Source organism: Saccostrea echinata, unplaced genomic scaffold, assembly GCF_033153115.1.
Source record: "Saccostrea echinata isolate AGI-Se365-2 ecotype Australia unplaced genomic scaffold, CSIRO_AGI_Sech_v1 ptg000022l, whole genome shotgun sequence".
Classification (NCBI taxonomy): Eukaryota; Metazoa; Mollusca; class Bivalvia; order Ostreida; family Ostreidae; genus Saccostrea; species Saccostrea echinata.
The window spans coordinates 8,248,215-8,265,890 of NW_026889771.1; the positions used below are offsets into that span (position 1 = coordinate 8,248,215).

Sequence of the window (17,676 nt, forward strand, 5' to 3'; positions counted from 1 at the left end):
TAATAGAAACTGGGAGGGGAACTGGCCTTTCAGTCATTAATATTATACTAAATTAACAGTAGAAGATAAGCTTTGGAAAAGGGGTGCATGCAATGCCCCCTCCCCCCCCCCCCCCCACATACTACATGCCTATGATTACAATGTACATCATACATATAAATAAAAAAGCCCAGACAGTTATTCCTTATTAGCTCACCTGAGCTGAAAGCTCAAGTGAACTTTTCTGATCACATTTTGTCTGGCATCTGTCTGTCCGTCTGTAAACTTTTCACATTTTCAACTTCTTCTTAAGAACCACTGGGCCAATTTCGACCAAACTTGCCACAAAGCATCTTTGCATGAAGGAAATTCGAGCTTGTTCAAATGAAGGGCCACACCCTCTTTCAAGGGGAGATAAGTAAGAATTTATGAAAATTTTGTGTCATCTTTTAAAAATCTTCTCAAGAACCTCTGGGCCATAAAAGTTGAAACTCCCATGAAACCTTCATTACATAATGTAGATTCAAATTTGTTCAAATCATGACCCCTGGGGTAGGGTGTGGCCACAATGGGGGATCAAAGTTTTATATAGGAATATATAGGAAAATTTTTTAGCTCATCTGAGCTGAAAGCACAAGTGAGCTTTTCTGATCATATTTTGTCCGACGTCCGTCTGCCTGTCTGTCTGTAAACTTTTAACATTTTCGACTTCTTCTCAAGTACCACTTGACCAACTTCAACCAAACTTGCCACAAAGTATCCTTGGGTAAAGGGGATTCAAGTTTGTTCAAATGAAGGGCCAAGCCTTCTTCAAAGGGGAGATAATTATGATTTTTTGAAAAATTTTGTTCAAATCATGACCCCCGGGGGTAGGGCGGCGCTGCAATGGATGATCAAAGTTTTACATAGTAATACATAGAAAAAGTCTTTAAAATCTTCTCCATAACCACTGGGCCAGGAAAGATGAAACTTGTGTAGACACATCCTCAGGTAGATTCAAGTTTGTTCAAATCATGACCGGGGGGGGGGGGGGGGGGGCACAATGGTTGATCAAAGATTTACATAGAAAAAATCTTCTTCTAAAGAATAGCAAAGCCATGATTGGTCGTATTTATATGGAAGCAAAATCAGGTAGTGTAGATTTAAATTTGTTCAAATCAAGATACCTGAGGTAGGGTAGGCCCACAATAGATGATCAAAAAATTACATAAGAATATATAGGAAGAATCTTCTTCTCAAGAACAGCAAAGCTATAATTAGTCATATTTATATGGAAGCATCCTCAGGTAGTGTAGAATCAAGTTTTTGCAAATCATGACCACTGGAGGTAGGGCTGGGTCACAATAAATGATCAAAGATTTACATGGGAATACATAGGAAAAATCTTTAAAAATCTTCTTCTCAAGAACCACTTTAGAAGCCATGATTGGTCATATTTATATGGAAGCATCCTTGGGTAGTGTAGATTCAAGTTTGTTCAAATTATGACCCCCTGGGGGTAGGGTGGGACCACAATAGAAGATAAAACTTATAGGAAAAACATCTTTTTAAAAACTTCTAAAGCCATGATTTGTCAAAGAAATATATTAGCATCCTCAGTTAGTATAGATTTAAGTTTGTTCTAATCACTCCCTTTAAGGATAGGTTGATACCATTCATAAAATACAGAACTCGTAGTTGAAGTGCTCAGATGAGCGATGTGGCCCATGGGCCTGTTGTTTAAAAATCTTTTCAAGAACAAAAAGCCACAATTAGACTTATTTGATATGAAAGCATGGGGGTGAAAGTTTTACATAGGAATATTTATATAGGAAAAATCAAGAACAACAAAGCCACATTTAGACATATTGATATGGAGGCATCCTCAGGTAGTGTAGAATCAAATTTGTTCAAATCATGACCGGGAAGGGGGGGGGGCACAATAGGGGATGAAAGTTTTAGTACATAGGAATATATACATGATATACGAAAAATCTTTAAAAATATCAAGAACAAGAAAGCCACGATCAGACATATTGATATGGAGGCATCGTCTGGTAGTACAGAATCAGGCCCCGGGATCATGAAGCATCGTAAGCTTAAGTCAAAATTTTCCTGTTGTGCTAAAATGTTGTAGAAGTCGAGCAGACCAAAATTAAAATATTTTTCAATATTGCTTCACATAAGTGATTTTATCTGCAAATTTAGAGATTAATTCAATAATTAATAAACATTTTACAGGCGATTGAAAATTTGACTTAAGTCTAAGTCTGTTTCATGATCCTGGGGCCAGATTTATTTAAATCATGACCCCCGGGGGTAGGGTGGGGCCACAATGGGGGATCGAAGTTTTACAAAGGAATATATAGGAGAAATCTTCTCAAGAACAAAACCATGATTATTCATATTGATATGGAAGCATCCCCAGGTATTGTTGATTCAAGTTTGTTCAAGTCATCTTTCAGTAGTAGGGTGGGGCCATAATGGGGGATAGAAGTTTTACATATTAACATATATAGGAAAAAATCTTTAAAAATCTTCTCATAAACAACAAAGCCTTATCATTCATATTGACATGGAAGCTTCCACTTCCACAGGTAGTGTAGATTTAATTTTATTCAAATCATGCCCCCCCCCCCACTTTAGCTGCAGATCTGTAGCTCGCTGGTCTGAAAAAAATTGGGATAGACGACCAGAGAGCTACAGTGCCACCCATTGAAAAAAGTGTATATTTATTGCGCACAAAAAAAGTGCGCTGTTTCTCGATTTATTTCTTCGTACATATCAAAATATTACTAACTGTGTGTTCCTAATACATTCTTTGACTATGTTAGGAACACAGGTTAGTAATATTTTGGGATGGCAGTTTAAATATACGGAGAAATAAATCGAGCTCTCTGGTCGTCCATCCCAATTTGTTTTTCAGACCAGCGAGCTACAGATCTGCAGCTACCCCCCCCCCCCTCCCCAGGGTAGGGTGGCAGACATCATTAAAATTCTGTTTTCAAGAACAGCAAAGCCGTGATTAGTCATATGAATATGGAAGTATCCTCAGATAGTGTAGATTCAATTTCTTCAGAACATGACCCCTTTGGGTAGGGTGTGGCTAGAATAGGCGATCAAAGCTTTACATATGAATATGTAGGAGAAGAAATCTGCTGATGAAGAACAGCAGGGCCATATGGACTCAGGTGTGCGATGTGGCCATGGGCCTCGTGTAAATTTACATTATTTTATTCTCTGAATATATAAAATCTGCAAAATTTCTCTGTTTTGGATTCCTAAACGATCATAACACGTTTAATAAAATTATACATCTGGTACATTTTCCCGTTTATCAACTTGAAGCCAAATGCTTTTATGACCAGAAATTATTGTCTCTGAATTACAAGAAAAATTTTCTAATAGAGATAGAGGGGTGTATTTTTTTGTTTTACTTGATACTTATGGGCTTTTGCGGTTTTGTAATAATATTCCCTTGGTCATCTTGAAAGTAAATAATCTGTCCTTCATTGACATGAAAATAAATAAGGCACATAAGGGAGGCACAACCCTACAGAAATTCCTAGACAAGTAATAAAAAAGGTCACAGGCACCATTATTAAGGAAGCACTACTGTATATTATATGTTGGCAATTTATTTGGGGACGCCCACAACCACCACCACCTTTTTTTTATAAAAAAAAAGTTCACAAATATACAGATACCTTACATAGGGTAAAAAGACACACTAAAAGATATAACTAGATATTTTACCCTAAGCAAAAGTTACGTTATTATGATTTTCAGTAATATATCTAGTATACATACGTATACCAACAAATGTTAATTAAATACGAAAGCCCATTGAGCTCATTTTCGTAGGTTTAAAAATTTTTCGCATTATAACGCGAAACTTTTGCGAATAAACGCGTAACTTTCGCGTTATAACGCGTATCTTTCGCAAATAAACGCGAAAGTTTCGCATTATAACGCGTAACTTTCGCGAATAAAAGGGAAAGTTTCGCGTTATAACGTTGAAGGCAAAAAAGATTTAGAAAAGGGAAAGACACATTCAATGGCGAGAAAACATAAAATTTCAGCTTGTGATAATCCAAGTTCAAAATAGTCTTTCATTTTTCATTGAAATGAGTAAACTAGATCATTAAATTAAAAGAAAATGGAGATTTATGCAAATGTCTCTGTTTTACAGGGAAAGTTTCGCTCTTTATAACGCGTAACTTTCGCGGATAAACGCGAAAGTTTCGCGTTATAACGTTGAAGGCAAAAAAGATTTAGGAAACGGAAAGACACATTCAATGGCGAGAAAACATAAAATTTCAGCTTGTGGTAATCCAAGTTCAAAATAGTCTTTCATTTTTCATTGTAATGAGTAAACTAGATCATTAAATTAAAAGAAAATGGAGATTTATGCAAATGTCTCTGTTTTACAGGGAAAGTTTCGCGTTATAACGCGAATGTTTCGCGTTTTAACACGAAATTTACACGTTTATTCGCGAAAGTTTTGCGTTAGAACGCGAAAAGTTTCGTTATAACGCGAAAAAATATTTTTTAACCTACGAAAATGAACTTAATGGGCTTTCGAAATTATTAAGTCCCTATTAAAGGTTTGTTCTTTTGTCGTATGTGTCACCTATTGCTATTGAATTATTTGCCAGCAAAGAAAAAAGTTTTCTTTGTCCTGAGGAAGGGACAGGGCGTCCCGAAAATTTGACAATTTCTATTGTTCGTGTCGTTGGTCATTTTTAGTGCTTTATATAAATTTCCATCCTTGACCTTGTATCTACTTAGTAGATCCGACACTTAGGATATACAGTGTTGTTGGTTTTTGTAGTGCTTTCTATATATATATATATATATATATATATATATATATATATATATATATATATATATATATATATATATATATATATATATATATATACTTCTTTTATGTATCATAGACATACATTTCCAGCGCTTGAGGTAGTGTGTAATTCAGTCCACTCTTCTGCAGCAAATCATCCTATATTTACGCCAGATTATCCCAAATATTCGCATTTAACATGTTAAGTCATTTGTTTGTGAAGGAGTTTAATTACTGTATATGTTAAATAAATTATTTAACTATGAATTGTTACCTGTGGACTAAATTGAAAGTATATAGAACTTAAACAAACAAAATTTACAAAAGTGAATTAAAAAAAAAAATTATATATAAATTTTTAAAAAAGAAATAAAATTTTGAATGGGGTTGGGTTGGGAGGGGGACGCGCCAATGTTATATCCTCCTTTGAGAACCTTGTAAAACAATGAGGTATAAAAAATGTTATTATATTTATTTTGTTGATGAAGATAAATATTTGGGTGTTGTCCTAAGAAAAAGAATGGTAAATTGAAATATGCATACATGTGAGAACGATCTCTTTTTTTTCTTTCTCTCTCTCCTTTTAAATATTTTTTTTTTTTTTTTAAAATTGGCCCAGGCAGTACTGTCAGCAAAACTGAGACAGATTATGAATATAATAATAAAAAATTGTTTTTAACAAAAGCGGAAGTGGATTTCTGTATATCCTTTAGCACTGTGGCAACGCACTTTGAAAAATTTTTCCAACGTGCATTAAATTTGGGACAAAGTCAACACACTTTGTTTGTTTTTTTTCAAAATGCGTTATGAGTGTACATCAACATTTTAAACCATGGAGAAACTTAACGCACTTTGAAAAAAAAAATATGTATAAAACAAAAACTTGGGGCTAAGATTTTAGTAATATATTGCATTATTTTGTTATATTTCGTTCGAAAAACTGATGAACTGATCAACCCTCATCGAGAACGAGGACAAGACAGGTAGAAGGTCACTCAGAACAAACTCTTTATCTCTCCTACCCAAATATATGTATTTACATAACTGTATACAATTGATATACTTTCTCTCAAGAAATTTGAGAATATATATGAAAATAGTGAAAAAATTGAGATAAACTTCCATGAAAAAAAAACGCACCCCGTTATATTAAAGAAGAGAGGCTCGGGGACCATATATCGCTGATCTAAGCAACAAAAGCCAACTAACTGTATTTTGGCCAACTTAGTTCTACAAAATCAAATACAATACAAAACAAAATTGTATAATATGCATAAATAGTTAATTTTTCATATCTCTTAATACTTATCAAATTACTGTTTGAAAAAAAGAGCCATCATATTGTTGCGGGAATAAATATTTTTTTCATTCTTATCAAATCACTATTTAAAAACCATCATATTATGATTATTTTTAATGAGCTTACAAACTTGGACCCCATTTTGTCCCATTTCTCGACAATTAAAATTGAACCATTAATGTTCATTGCCATCATACCTACATCAGGCGTCGGAACCGGGGGGGGGGGGGGGGGGGGAAGGAAGGCTAGGGCGGCTTAGCCCTCCAAAACTTTTTTTTGCAAAGATAGACATAATATAGGCATTTGCTAGAATATTGACCAATCCGTGCACATTTTTTTTCAAATTAAGTGCGTTAATATGGTCGATATTAACGCACTTTGAAAAGAAATATTTTTTTCAAAGTGCGTTAACTTTGTCCCAAATTTATGTACAGCATTAATAATAATAATGCACATGTTTGCAAATTTAGTTGCATCAATTAAAAATGCAGATATATCTTAAATTAAAACAACCTATGTCTACATATGAAACTTAAATATACCACCAATATACTAAATGGAAGAATTGCTCATTATATGTTGCATTCTGTCTGTTACATATATCTGTTTCTGCCCATTGAGCCCTGATTTGGTAATAAACATGATAAACCCTATTCTCTTTTTATATAAACAAGGTTTAAATAGATGGACATGCTCTATTTCCATTAATTTTCAGTGTTCGTGTTTTAGTATGGTCCCAAATCACCACCCTCGCCCCTGTAAGATCCCCCAACTGTTCGGCAAAATTTGCATACCGCATGGCGTTTGACCCATAACCTTGTCTTGTGACACACTTTAAAAACATTCACTTTTTAAGCATTCCTCACATACATACTTATGTTATTCTCAAATATGCGCACTTATCTCAAGAGGAACACATCGATTTGAATAAATCAGGTACGTGAATATACGAAAACCACTTTATTTATAATTTCTCGTGTACGCCATTTTGATGCCTTCCTCGAGCCAAATTACATTTTTCCGGAAATAGGGCGTTCTATAATATAGTGCAAAGGAAAATTTATTTTTTAAACTGGTTTACATTCTATCAAGGGATGCTTTTGATGTATTAGATATTGTATTATATTTGACTCATATCTAAGTCTAAATTACATTAATATTCTTCTTTTTAACGAATATATAACTACATCCGGTTTTGCCTGCGTATGAATCTTGTGTCTTTGCTGACGCGGGGAGACTGGCAACTGTTGCCGTAGGAATAAACGCCATAGCCACCGTAGCTGTTGACGACTGTTACCCACCAATACGTAAAAGGTGAATTTTCATTTACATCATGGTCAAAGTAGTAGATGTAAATCAATGTCTCTTCGGGGATGTTTTTTGCAATAAATAATTAAGACATTTCTTAGTAATTTACAAGTATTTGGTATGCACGCTGGGTTGGATACCGTTTCTAAAAAGAAAATGGCGTCCAATCTAGAAGTGAAGTGTTTTTTGGTCAGCAACGGTTTTGTATCCTAGCAATGACTATTAATGTTTCCATGGTAACAACTATTTTATTGCATAAATTAAAAGTTTATCATATTCTTTATAACGTTTACCTATTTTTTGCGTTATTTTTGACAGAAAATTCAAAAAATTCCTTGGGAGTTGGTTGAACTTGGGTGGAATGTTGAGTTGCTAGGAAACTAAAAAGTTATGAAAGATAACGTAGAAGGGGCATAGTTTTCAGTGTTAAAATGGTTGAGACATGTAAATCAAAATTTTAACAAAGTTGTCCAACTTTGTATAGTTTATATGTATTATGTCAGGAGTATGTCAACTTGTTTAGACTTGTCAAAGAAAGCAATCATATTGACAAGTTTCTTTTGAAATTTTTTTTAAAAGTAATTCATTGGTTCACAAACTAAATTAAGTAAGTATTATATTTTCCTTAAAAGACTTTTTATATACTAATTCTTTAATTTTTTTAAATCAAGATGGGACATGATTATAGGTTAAAATTAAAAAAAAAAAGGGGGCCACTTAAACAAAATAGAGAAATAGTTTTGAATATGACTATATATTCAGTAAAAGATTTGATTTGACATGAGGAATTTTAAAGACTTTGGAAATAAAATAGATTAACAACAACAGGGAAAAAAAATACAAAAGTTGTTTAAAAAATATCTTTTTTTTAGACTAAAATATTTTGGAACTCTTTAAAATTGAAAATAAGAAGATTTACTGAAACTGTAATATTTTAAAAATTTTGTGACTGCAATTTAATATGTTAACACACCTGTAATAAGAAGTTCCTCATATCATGCCAGGTGTGAATGCTTTCACTCTTTCTAGATTTGATTGAAAATTTTACAGCTCATTAATTTCAAAAATTAAATTTTTATTAACCATCTGTTCTGTCATTTTACTGTCAATCATTTTATCCTGTAATTGAACTGTGATGTTTTGCACAGCATGGATGCAGTCCGATGCACTATAAACATTTCATCACAAAATGTTAGTAAATAGCAGAGTGATAGCCCAATGCCCACCAATCTTTCCATTTGTTAGAAACTCTCAGGTGTGATTTTAATTCAAAACATTTCTTGATTCATTGACAGTGTTTGTCTCCACTTTTTCTTCACATTCATTAGCTATTTAAACATGGTGACCGGAAATGACAAATTATAAACAAAATCGAACTGAGCATGGACAGAAAGATGAGAAAATTGTAGAAAAGTATAAAATTTTCAATTGAGAAAATTAATCTTTTCAGAGAATTTTTTTTTTGACAATTATTTAATATACTGAGATGGAAATGGATTAATACAGCTGAAAATTCTACTAGTCTGCATTCTACTAGCCCGACCAAATTTTTATGGGTGTTTTGGCATTGAGCTAGTGCTTTTGGTGCACACTGCAATAATTGGGATAATTCACCATTATCACATGGAATTATGTGGCGAAAGAATTCTAGAAAGGTTTCACACAAAAAATTACTTGACAACTGTACGGATTTCAGTTTGAATTTCCTCTGTTTTTACATGTTAGTCTATAGAGCTCGTTGCAATCGCTGTAATATTTTATGTTTAACTTTCTATAGAAACTATAAGTGTGGGAATATCTTGAAATAGAAATTAAGATATCTATTCTATTTGGCCTTCCTTGTTTCATAAATCCTCTTAAAGGCAGTATAGAGAGTATTTAATGATGATTTTTATAACATTTTATATGTCTGAATGAATATATGGAGAAATGATGAATTATACAACAGGCATCAATATTCCATTACAGTTTCCTAAATGATCTGATGGCTACACAGACATTCGTCACAGATTTGCAGGCAATGAACCCAACTGTTGTTCAAGTACAGGTGGGACTCGCAATTTATTGTGATAATAACAAACAAATTTGTCAATGTTTTGACACTGAATTTTTATTCATTTTGAGAATTTTTGAGTACATATAGATATTTTCTATGTGTATTTGAACTATGGAGAATCAAGTTTCAGGAAATATATATGTGCTGTGTGCGTCTTATCACTGTTGTGGTCATTAATTTAAAAATGATGTAATTTAGCAGGGTTCTTCGAAATCACCATCTACATCTCAGTCACAGAATGGACAGACCCAAAAGACAACTATCATACAGCCTTCCCAGACACATTCTGGCCAACAGTTCATTGTTACAAGTAAGTGAAGACATGCCCTTTGATGAAAAAAAAAAAACTGCAAATAAATTTTTGTTAAAAAAAAGAAAACTCTTTAGGAAAGATCAGTTAGTTACTATATGAAGAGTTGCTGAGTATGTATGTATGTAGTTGTATGTGACTAATATGATTAGTAATTTTAATTTAGTTCCAGATCAGTTGGGAGATCAGGCACAGGGTGGAGACACTGTGACCATCCAACAAGGAGGACAAGCAGTTTACCCCACACATGTACAGTACGTAGATGGCTCAGATCCTGGTATCTACGCAAATGGCCAAATGTACGATATATAGTAATAGATAAGCCTCAGTCTGCTGTGGACTTCACACTGGTTTGAGTGGCAGTAATGCTTGGTTGTCATGCACAAACATTCTGAATATTGTATTGGCTTTGCAATGTTCCTCTCAGGGAAAATGAATTTGTTTCCTTATATCCGTAATAGGTGCTCTGGTGGTCTCTTGTAAAACTGTTAAGGTTTTCTTTAAGGCTTGTTCAGTAAGGGGACTGAGTTATCTGTGGGAGTTAGGACATTGCTCTGCATGCACCCCCCAATGAACTGACACCATGGGTGTATATTGGAGAATACCACTTCTTAATGTGTATCTGTTGTTACTCATTGGCACTCACTTACCCCTTAAAATTGTACTATTGTCAGAATATGTATGGTGTAATTTATGACATTGTTTCTATTTTCAAAGCAGAGTACATCCTAGATATAATGGCCATTGGTAAATTTAAATTTTCACAAACTTTGTTGTTCCAATTTTTTTTCTTTACATCTTTTAAAGGAAAGGTATCCTTATACCAGTTAGTGTTTGCTTTATGATGTTTTTACACTTAATATTTATTTAATTACATTGGTGCCATTTTGACTACTGTAAACTAACTGTTCTTCACTTGTGATGTGACTGAATTATGTCAGTGAGAAAAGTGGAATCAGGAAAAAATTTTGGCATGCTTGAGTGCTTCATTTAGTATTTTGAGAAAAAGACAGCTTTGTGAGGGAAAGTTAGTTTACAGTAAAATTTCTAATGTAATCTAATACACAAATGAATTTGATGTGAATATTGAGTAAATTTATGTTTGAAATCATTAACAATTTATAAAGAGAGATATTTAAATACAGAAAATGGATGTCTGCAATGCACACAAACTGTCTTAAAATTCATCACAAGTATTTCAACAACTTGAACTGAATTTGTGAGCAGTTATGTTTAACCATCGTGTTTTGTTTTTAAGGCAAGGTACTTATCAGAATGAGTATGGACAGACAATGTATACACCAGTATCCAGTGCATACTATCAAAGTACAGGGCAGCAGGTAAGTTGAACATCATACTGTTCATATAATACTCTATAATTATGGAATGACTAATCACAAATAAGTGGTACTTGTACATCTGTTTGAAGACTTACAACAAACTCAACAAGGACTTGCCTTGATTTATAGTAAAAAGTAAATGTATTTTGCAGTTAGGGACCGTACAGACAGTTCAGGGACAGATTTTGCAGCACCAGGGAGGAACTTACCTAATCCAGGGAGGCACAATGGATGGAGAGGGTACTCCCCTCACCCACACCACCCGAGCTTCACCTGCTACGGTTGGTGTACTTTTTATTGTCTTATGAAAAAAAAAATTGGTATAATTCTTAAACTTTCAACTTAGTGAATATATGTATCACTGAAAAGTGCATGTGCATCTTCATGAAATGGAAAATATCCATATTTCATGATAACTTGGTCCTTTCTGTATTTCTTGGTTAGCTATGTGGTGGGAAAAAACTCTATTAAAAAAAGTAAATAATATGGTTATTGTACAGTATACATGTACATGTACTGTTGTTGACCAAAACCTTGATATTTTAGGTTCAGTGGTTGATAGACAACTATGAGACAGCTGAGGGAGTGAGTCTACCCAGGAGTACCCTATATAATCACTATCTGAGACACTGTCAAGAACAGAACTTAGATCCAATGAATCCAGCTTCCTTTGGGAAACTTATCAGATCGGTCTTTTTGGGGTTAAGGACAAGACGCTTGGGTACAAGGTAAGCATAGTGTTACTTGATCTTGCATCATATTTATTTGAATTTAAACATTGTCACTTTGCATTTATGTTAACAAAAATGATGACTGTTTCAGGGGGAACTCTAAGTACCATTACTATGGAATAAGGATAAAGGCCAACTCACCTTTAAATCAGTTCACTGACAATGAAACAATGGCAATCAGGCAACAGCCTCTTTATCATGGTAAAGGGTAAGTTGACACCTCCTCAACTGTATAAAGATCCAATATATTGCTTTCATGGAAGGAAAATCTAGTGAAATCAACATTGTAGTAAAAATAGGATAATTACATGTATGATAAAGAGAAGAATTTCTATTTTTAGTCTGTTTGTCTATCTTTCACAAACTCTCACCATAGCCCTAACTTCTAAACTATCATACATACATGTATATGAGATAAAGACTTTAAATTCAGTGAAGGCACATGCCAGGTCATACTAGAAGGAATAAATGTGGACAATGTCCATGTCAGGTTTGCAATTGCATCTAGGGAAAACTTTTTTTTTTAACAGTAAAGGAGAGGTAGATGGTTCAGACAGCAATCATGGTCCACATGGAGCTCATGATCCCGCCAAGGCTCAACAAGAACAGCACCAACAATTTCTGGGAGATGCATCTGCTGCTCTTCCAAACTTTGGTGATATTGACACATCTATGCCTTTCCCTGAAGGAATTACAATCGAGCATGTCAGGTCATTTGAGAAAATGTACAGAGAGCATGCCGAGGCTATTGTCGATGTAGTGGTCAATTTACAATTCTCCCTCATCGAGGCTTTATGGCAGGGCTTCTGGAGAAATCAACCTCCTGATCAGTTAACGTAAGTATAATTGATAGATTGAATTTCCCTACATGAAGGGAGAACAAAGGAAGCTCTTCATTGAAGTTCCTTGTCTTTAAAGTAGATAAGAAACTTTTGACATAAAAGTAATTTCCCTGTTCATAAAGTACATAGAAAATGAGGAAGTTATTTTTACATGTACATTGTCAGAATGATGTTCTTTATAGAGCTGACAATGATTATGAGAAGCGATTACCAAAGGAGAAATTGTATTTGGTTAGTTCATATGAACCTCTCCAGCAGTGGGTCAGGAGAGCAGATTACACATTTTATCAAGCACTTGTGGAAGTTCTGATTCCAGATGTTCTACGACCTATTCCTAGTAAGCCTATGCTTGAGACTTTTTTTATTTATAGATTCTGAAAGTTTTGATGAATGTTAAAATGAACCATTGAAATACATTTTTTATGTTGTTATATTAAAAAATCATTTCATAGGTTCACTTACACAAGCCATAAGAAATTTTGCCAAAAGTTTAGAAAACTGGTTAAAAAGTGCCATGACAGGTGTCCCAGAGGAAATGGTGAAGACAAAGGTAAAAAAAAAAATAATAATAAAGATGCATGAAATGTTAGAGAATGTGAAAGTTGGAATAATTATCAGTAAAATGTAGAAATGACTGTTTGAATTTTAAAAGTGAAGAAGTGATATACATGTATAATCTAGCTACTGATAATAATTGAGGAGTTATTCCCCTTTTAATGCAGCTGTACTGTTCAAATTTGTAGGTGAGTGCTGTTAGTGCCTTTGCTCAGACTCTGCGTCGGTACACCTCACTCAACCATTTAGCTCAGGCAGCAAGGGCAGTTCTACAAAACACTTCCCAGATCAATCAGATGTTAACTGATCTCAACAGAGTGGACTTCGCAAATGTCCAAGTGAGTACAAAATGGAAATAATTTAATTTGCAAAAAAATAACAATATTGGTCTTTTACATGTACTTACAATAAAAGGTTCAGTTTATAGCATATTGCCAAATGAAAAACAAAACACGAAGAATGATAATAAAAACTTTAAGAAAAAATCTGCATATATATATATATTTATTTATTTATCTGATCACTGCTCAATCCTTAAAAAACAATGAAATGCCAAATAATAACAAAATGTCACTTTTGTCACAATGAACACATTAAACAATAAAACTTAAAAAAAAAAAAGAAAAAAAGACCTGCTTTGGATGGCAACATTTGCAGATGTTTGAAATAGGCAGAATTAGACACCTATTATTAAATGAAAATTTGGAGTTAAAAAAAATTCAAAACATTTTAAGATTTTATGATGATTAAAAGACAAAATGGCAAGTATCCAGTTGAGATTTTTCAAATTGAACAGGAACAAGCATCCTGGGTGTGTCAGTGTGACGATGCTGTGGTGCAGCAGTTACAGGATGACTTTAAGAAGACCCTGGAGCTCCAGAACTCACTGGAGCAGTGGGCCGTTTGGCTGGAGGGAGTAGTTAACCAGGTTCTCAAACCTCATGAAGGGAGTGAAAACTTTCCTAAAGCAGCCAGGCAGTTCTTACTGAAATGGTCATTTTACAGGTAAATACAATTTATAATCTATGAAAAATTGCATGGATGTATTCTTTGAGTCGAATTGAAAATGTTAAGAAATCAGAATTAATTTCTGGTTGTATATTTAGGTCACATCAATCACTCAAGTTACTTTTCTGGTCATTTTCTTGCATTTTTCATAAACTTTAGAACATTTTCAGCTTTTTTATAAAATGAGAAAACCAATTCAGCTAATTATGGTACATTTGTATAGTGTCTGTAGGAAAAAGGAAAAGGAAGATTTGGTTTAATCATGATGCAATGTCTTTCAAAATTTTCTTTACTCTTGGACATTTAGCACTTGCAGGAAAGAGTATGCATGATTTCAATGAGCATTATGCATGAATGTCTGAGCATCAATTGATCACAGACTTTGACTGGGTGATAACTAGGAAATAAACATACTTTAAATTTTCATACTTGAAACAAAAACTGAAAAAACTAAGGGTTTGCAACAGCATTGAATCAAATTATATGGACAAGATCAAAGACAAGAGAAAATTATAAAATTCTTGGGTCAAAAATTAGTGCTAGTAGTGAAATATAAGATGCTTATTGCTGGCAAAAAGATGACCAACAACATGAGATCAGAAATTTCACTTGAACTCTGTATAACTAGGTCATTGACACTTAAAGGAAAAGGTATATTGTTATTTAGTGTCTTAGTTTTTAACAGAGCCACCTAAGGTAACTTGTTTTAAACAGTTGTGAAAATACATTTATGGTGATTGAAGGATGACTTCATTATTTAATCTTGCTAAATTATTTTACAGCTCAATGGTGATAAGGGATTTGACCCTGAGAAGTGCAGCAAGTTTTGGTTCTTTTCACCTTATCCGCCTGTTGTATGATGAGTACATGTTCTATCTGGTGGAGCACAAGGTGGCGGCTGCCACAGGAGAGACCCCCATAGCTGTCATGGGAGAGGTCAGACAGGTATTTTATGTATTTAATGCTATTTGCATGTTGTGTTGTCATTTTTTTAACACTAAAAAATTATGGTATCAAAATGAGGTAGATTTGTTTTGACAGAAAAATGCTGTTTGATGAAAGATTATTTTATGATTATAACATGAAGTCCAGAAGTAGCATCTAGAATTAATTCTCTCTGGAATTATTTTTTGATCTCTAAAAATCTTTGATTTTTTACAGTTCATCGATATCAGCAGCGCTGTCCTGATGAGTAATCTTGAAGCTGAAACAAAGCCCATAGTATTTAGTAAAGCTGCAACAAGTGCTAGCACAACTTCTGCTCAAACATTGCTGAACAAAGGTGAGACTGGACAGACCAATGCCACAACACTGATGGTCTTGTCTAATTCTGGTACCACAGGAAACCCCAGTGTCAATGGTAATGTTATTGTGACTGCAGCTCCTGGTTCAAATCCCACAACTGTCACCGTAAGAGCGGCTGGTAGTGGGAGCACTATACCAGGAACTAAAACCATTGTTGTGATGCCAGTATCTAATGCTGTTGGCTCAGGGGATGGACAGAATACAAAGAGATTAAAAGTGGAGTAGTGTTTAACAACAGAATATACCCAAGGAGCATGTCTGAACAAATCTTTGATATCTTGTGAACTTTTTGAAGTTGTAATTCCATCCTATTTTGTACATATGTTTTTATGTATTTAGTGTTTAAAGAGTTCATGTTGCAAGTTATTTGAGATTTAGAAAAGAGGAGATGTGATTCAGCAAAGAATGTTTAAGATAATCTGTAAATTAGCAAACCATTATATTCTGGACTTTGTATATTAAAGGATGGTTTATATGACGTAAAGACTGATACAAGTGACGTCAAAAAGTGAGAGTGAACTATCATGTAGTATGTGGAAAGTTGCATGTATAGGTGAAGGCCAGAGGGACAAATCCAGTTTCTGAAAGGGAACACTGTGATAAAGTTTTTAAACAGACTTTTAAAAAAAATGAAATTCAACTGTATCTGCACATTTCATAGTTTTGTCTCCTAAAAGTTACTCTGACTTGTGGTGCAATTGCATGACGACATTTCATACAATCATTTATCACTGGTTCATTGTTTGACTTTTGTTTCAAATTTGTTTTTAATTGCTTGCTGTTTAATACATAAAATTCTTTTCAAATGGTTGGTCTTGTCACACTTTTTTTTGCATGATTTAATACTGCTCCAATTAAATGTATGTGTATATTTTCAATTCAGTATGATTACATCAGTATTTGTTGAAGTAGTATGTTGGATTGTTTTGTGAAATGTTACATGACGGAAGTAGCAAGCTGTATAATTATTTAAAAGTGTACATTTCTATACAGAAGAAATTTGGAGAAAATTATTCATGTACAGTACCTTTGTCATTTTGTAGAATTTAGTTTTAGAAACTAGTCATATTTATTATCTAAATAGGGTATTTAATTTTTTTGAATTCTTTGGTTTTTATCCTAGTGATTGCTAAATTTAGCAGGAAATAGGTAAAATGTATATTTAAACAAATGTGTTTACAAGTAGCTCTAAGTTATTTTTTTTCTTAGGAATTAAAATTGAATATAGATCAATGTGATATGGTAGATTTGATGAAGATTTTAGACAAGTTATTTTAGAATAATTTCCTATCTTCTGTCAGATGTCTGACAATCTGTGCCTTAGACCAAATATAGCAGGACAATGTTTGTACAGAAAGTTTATAATTATACTGTAGCAAGACGTGTGTATATCATATTTCGGGCGGGTAAACTTTTTGTAGTGCTTAATTTTATGATTTGCAGTTATTTATTTTATTTATTAGTATACAAATTGGAAAGGCATTGTGTTCAATGAGACTGCTTCTTAAGTACTGCTGTCACATTCTGTAGACTGTGACATTGATGATTCAGAAAAGTTATTTTTGTGATTGGAAATCTTGATTACAAGTTATAAGAATTTAAAATGAATAAAGCTAATTGTTGAAAATACTTTGGTGTTTGTTTTGCAGTGATTATATTATTGATAACTACTGGATTTGAAAAGATAAATTACGTAAGTTGCTGTTTGTGATAAAAATTCAAGGGAATAATGCATGTGCTTACTGTGTATCTACCAGGTATTCCTTGCATTTAAAAACAAAACCAAAAACAAAAAACAGAAAAAAGGTAGATCTTTCCAAATTTTGTTGGTTGAATACATTGAGAGTTTTCAATGTTTTGTAGTTGGATATGGAATTTATTTCACAAGAGGGACTGAATTTTTGTTTTAAATTTTCAGGAGTACAAAGCAAGATTGAACATGTAAAAAAAAAAAAAAATTCTGACTTGTGTTCTTTGTTTTTTCCCACCTACCGACTATTAGATGCAGTGGCATAGGCTGAGAGGTCATAGCAGAGTTTATGAGATTAAAAAACTGTAAATGTGGATTTTAATAACAGCAACTTGAATTTAAGAAGCTGGATATGTTGATCGTT

At 33.5% G+C, this 17,676-nt stretch overlaps 1 protein-coding gene across 6 annotated transcripts; it reads left to right on the top strand.

The window, feature by feature from the left end:
* Nucleotides 1-7,313: 7,313 nt before the first annotated feature.
* Nucleotides 7,314-17,191, top strand: LOC133190338 (DNA-binding protein RFX2-like). Of its 6 annotated transcripts, none has more exons than XM_061325910.1 (16): nt 7,314-7,421; nt 9,384-9,462; nt 9,670-9,781; nt 9,948-10,035; nt 10,499-10,528; nt 11,040-11,121; nt 11,274-11,402; nt 11,668-11,849; nt 11,944-12,060; nt 12,383-12,688; nt 12,877-13,031; nt 13,147-13,244; nt 13,438-13,587; nt 14,046-14,254; nt 15,040-15,202; nt 15,419-17,191. In XM_061325910.1, exons 2-16 carry the CDS (start codon nt 9,400-9,402, stop codon nt 15,785-15,787), a joined length of 2,253 nt encoding a protein of 750 aa, XP_061181894.1. In that variant the 5' UTR covers nt 7,314-7,421; nt 9,384-9,399; the 3' UTR covers nt 15,788-17,191. The 6 variants fall into 6 exon arrangements, with proteins under 6 accessions (XP_061181894.1, XP_061181895.1, XP_061181891.1 ...); XM_061325911.1 differs by having other exon boundaries at nt 10,502-10,528; XM_061325907.1 differs by lacking the exon at nt 10,499-10,528 and having other exon boundaries at nt 9,948-10,080.
* Nucleotides 17,192-17,676: the final 485 nt, after the last annotated feature.

What these genes read in the sequence shown, in the direction of transcription:
- LOC133190338 (XM_061325907.1), top strand. Translation starts at nt 9,400, where the DNA reads ATGGCTACACAGACATTCGTCACAGATTTGCAGGCAATGAACCCAACT. An exon ending in ATCTACGCAAATGGCCAAAT is followed by an intron (nt 10,081 to 11,039) that starts GTACGATATATA and finishes TTTGTTTTTAAG; the next exon opens with GCAAGGTACTTATCAGAATG. An exon ending in ATCAAAGTACAGGGCAGCAG is followed by an intron (nt 11,122 to 11,273) that starts GTAAGTTGAACA and finishes TGTATTTTGCAG; the next exon opens with TTAGGGACCGTACAGACAGT.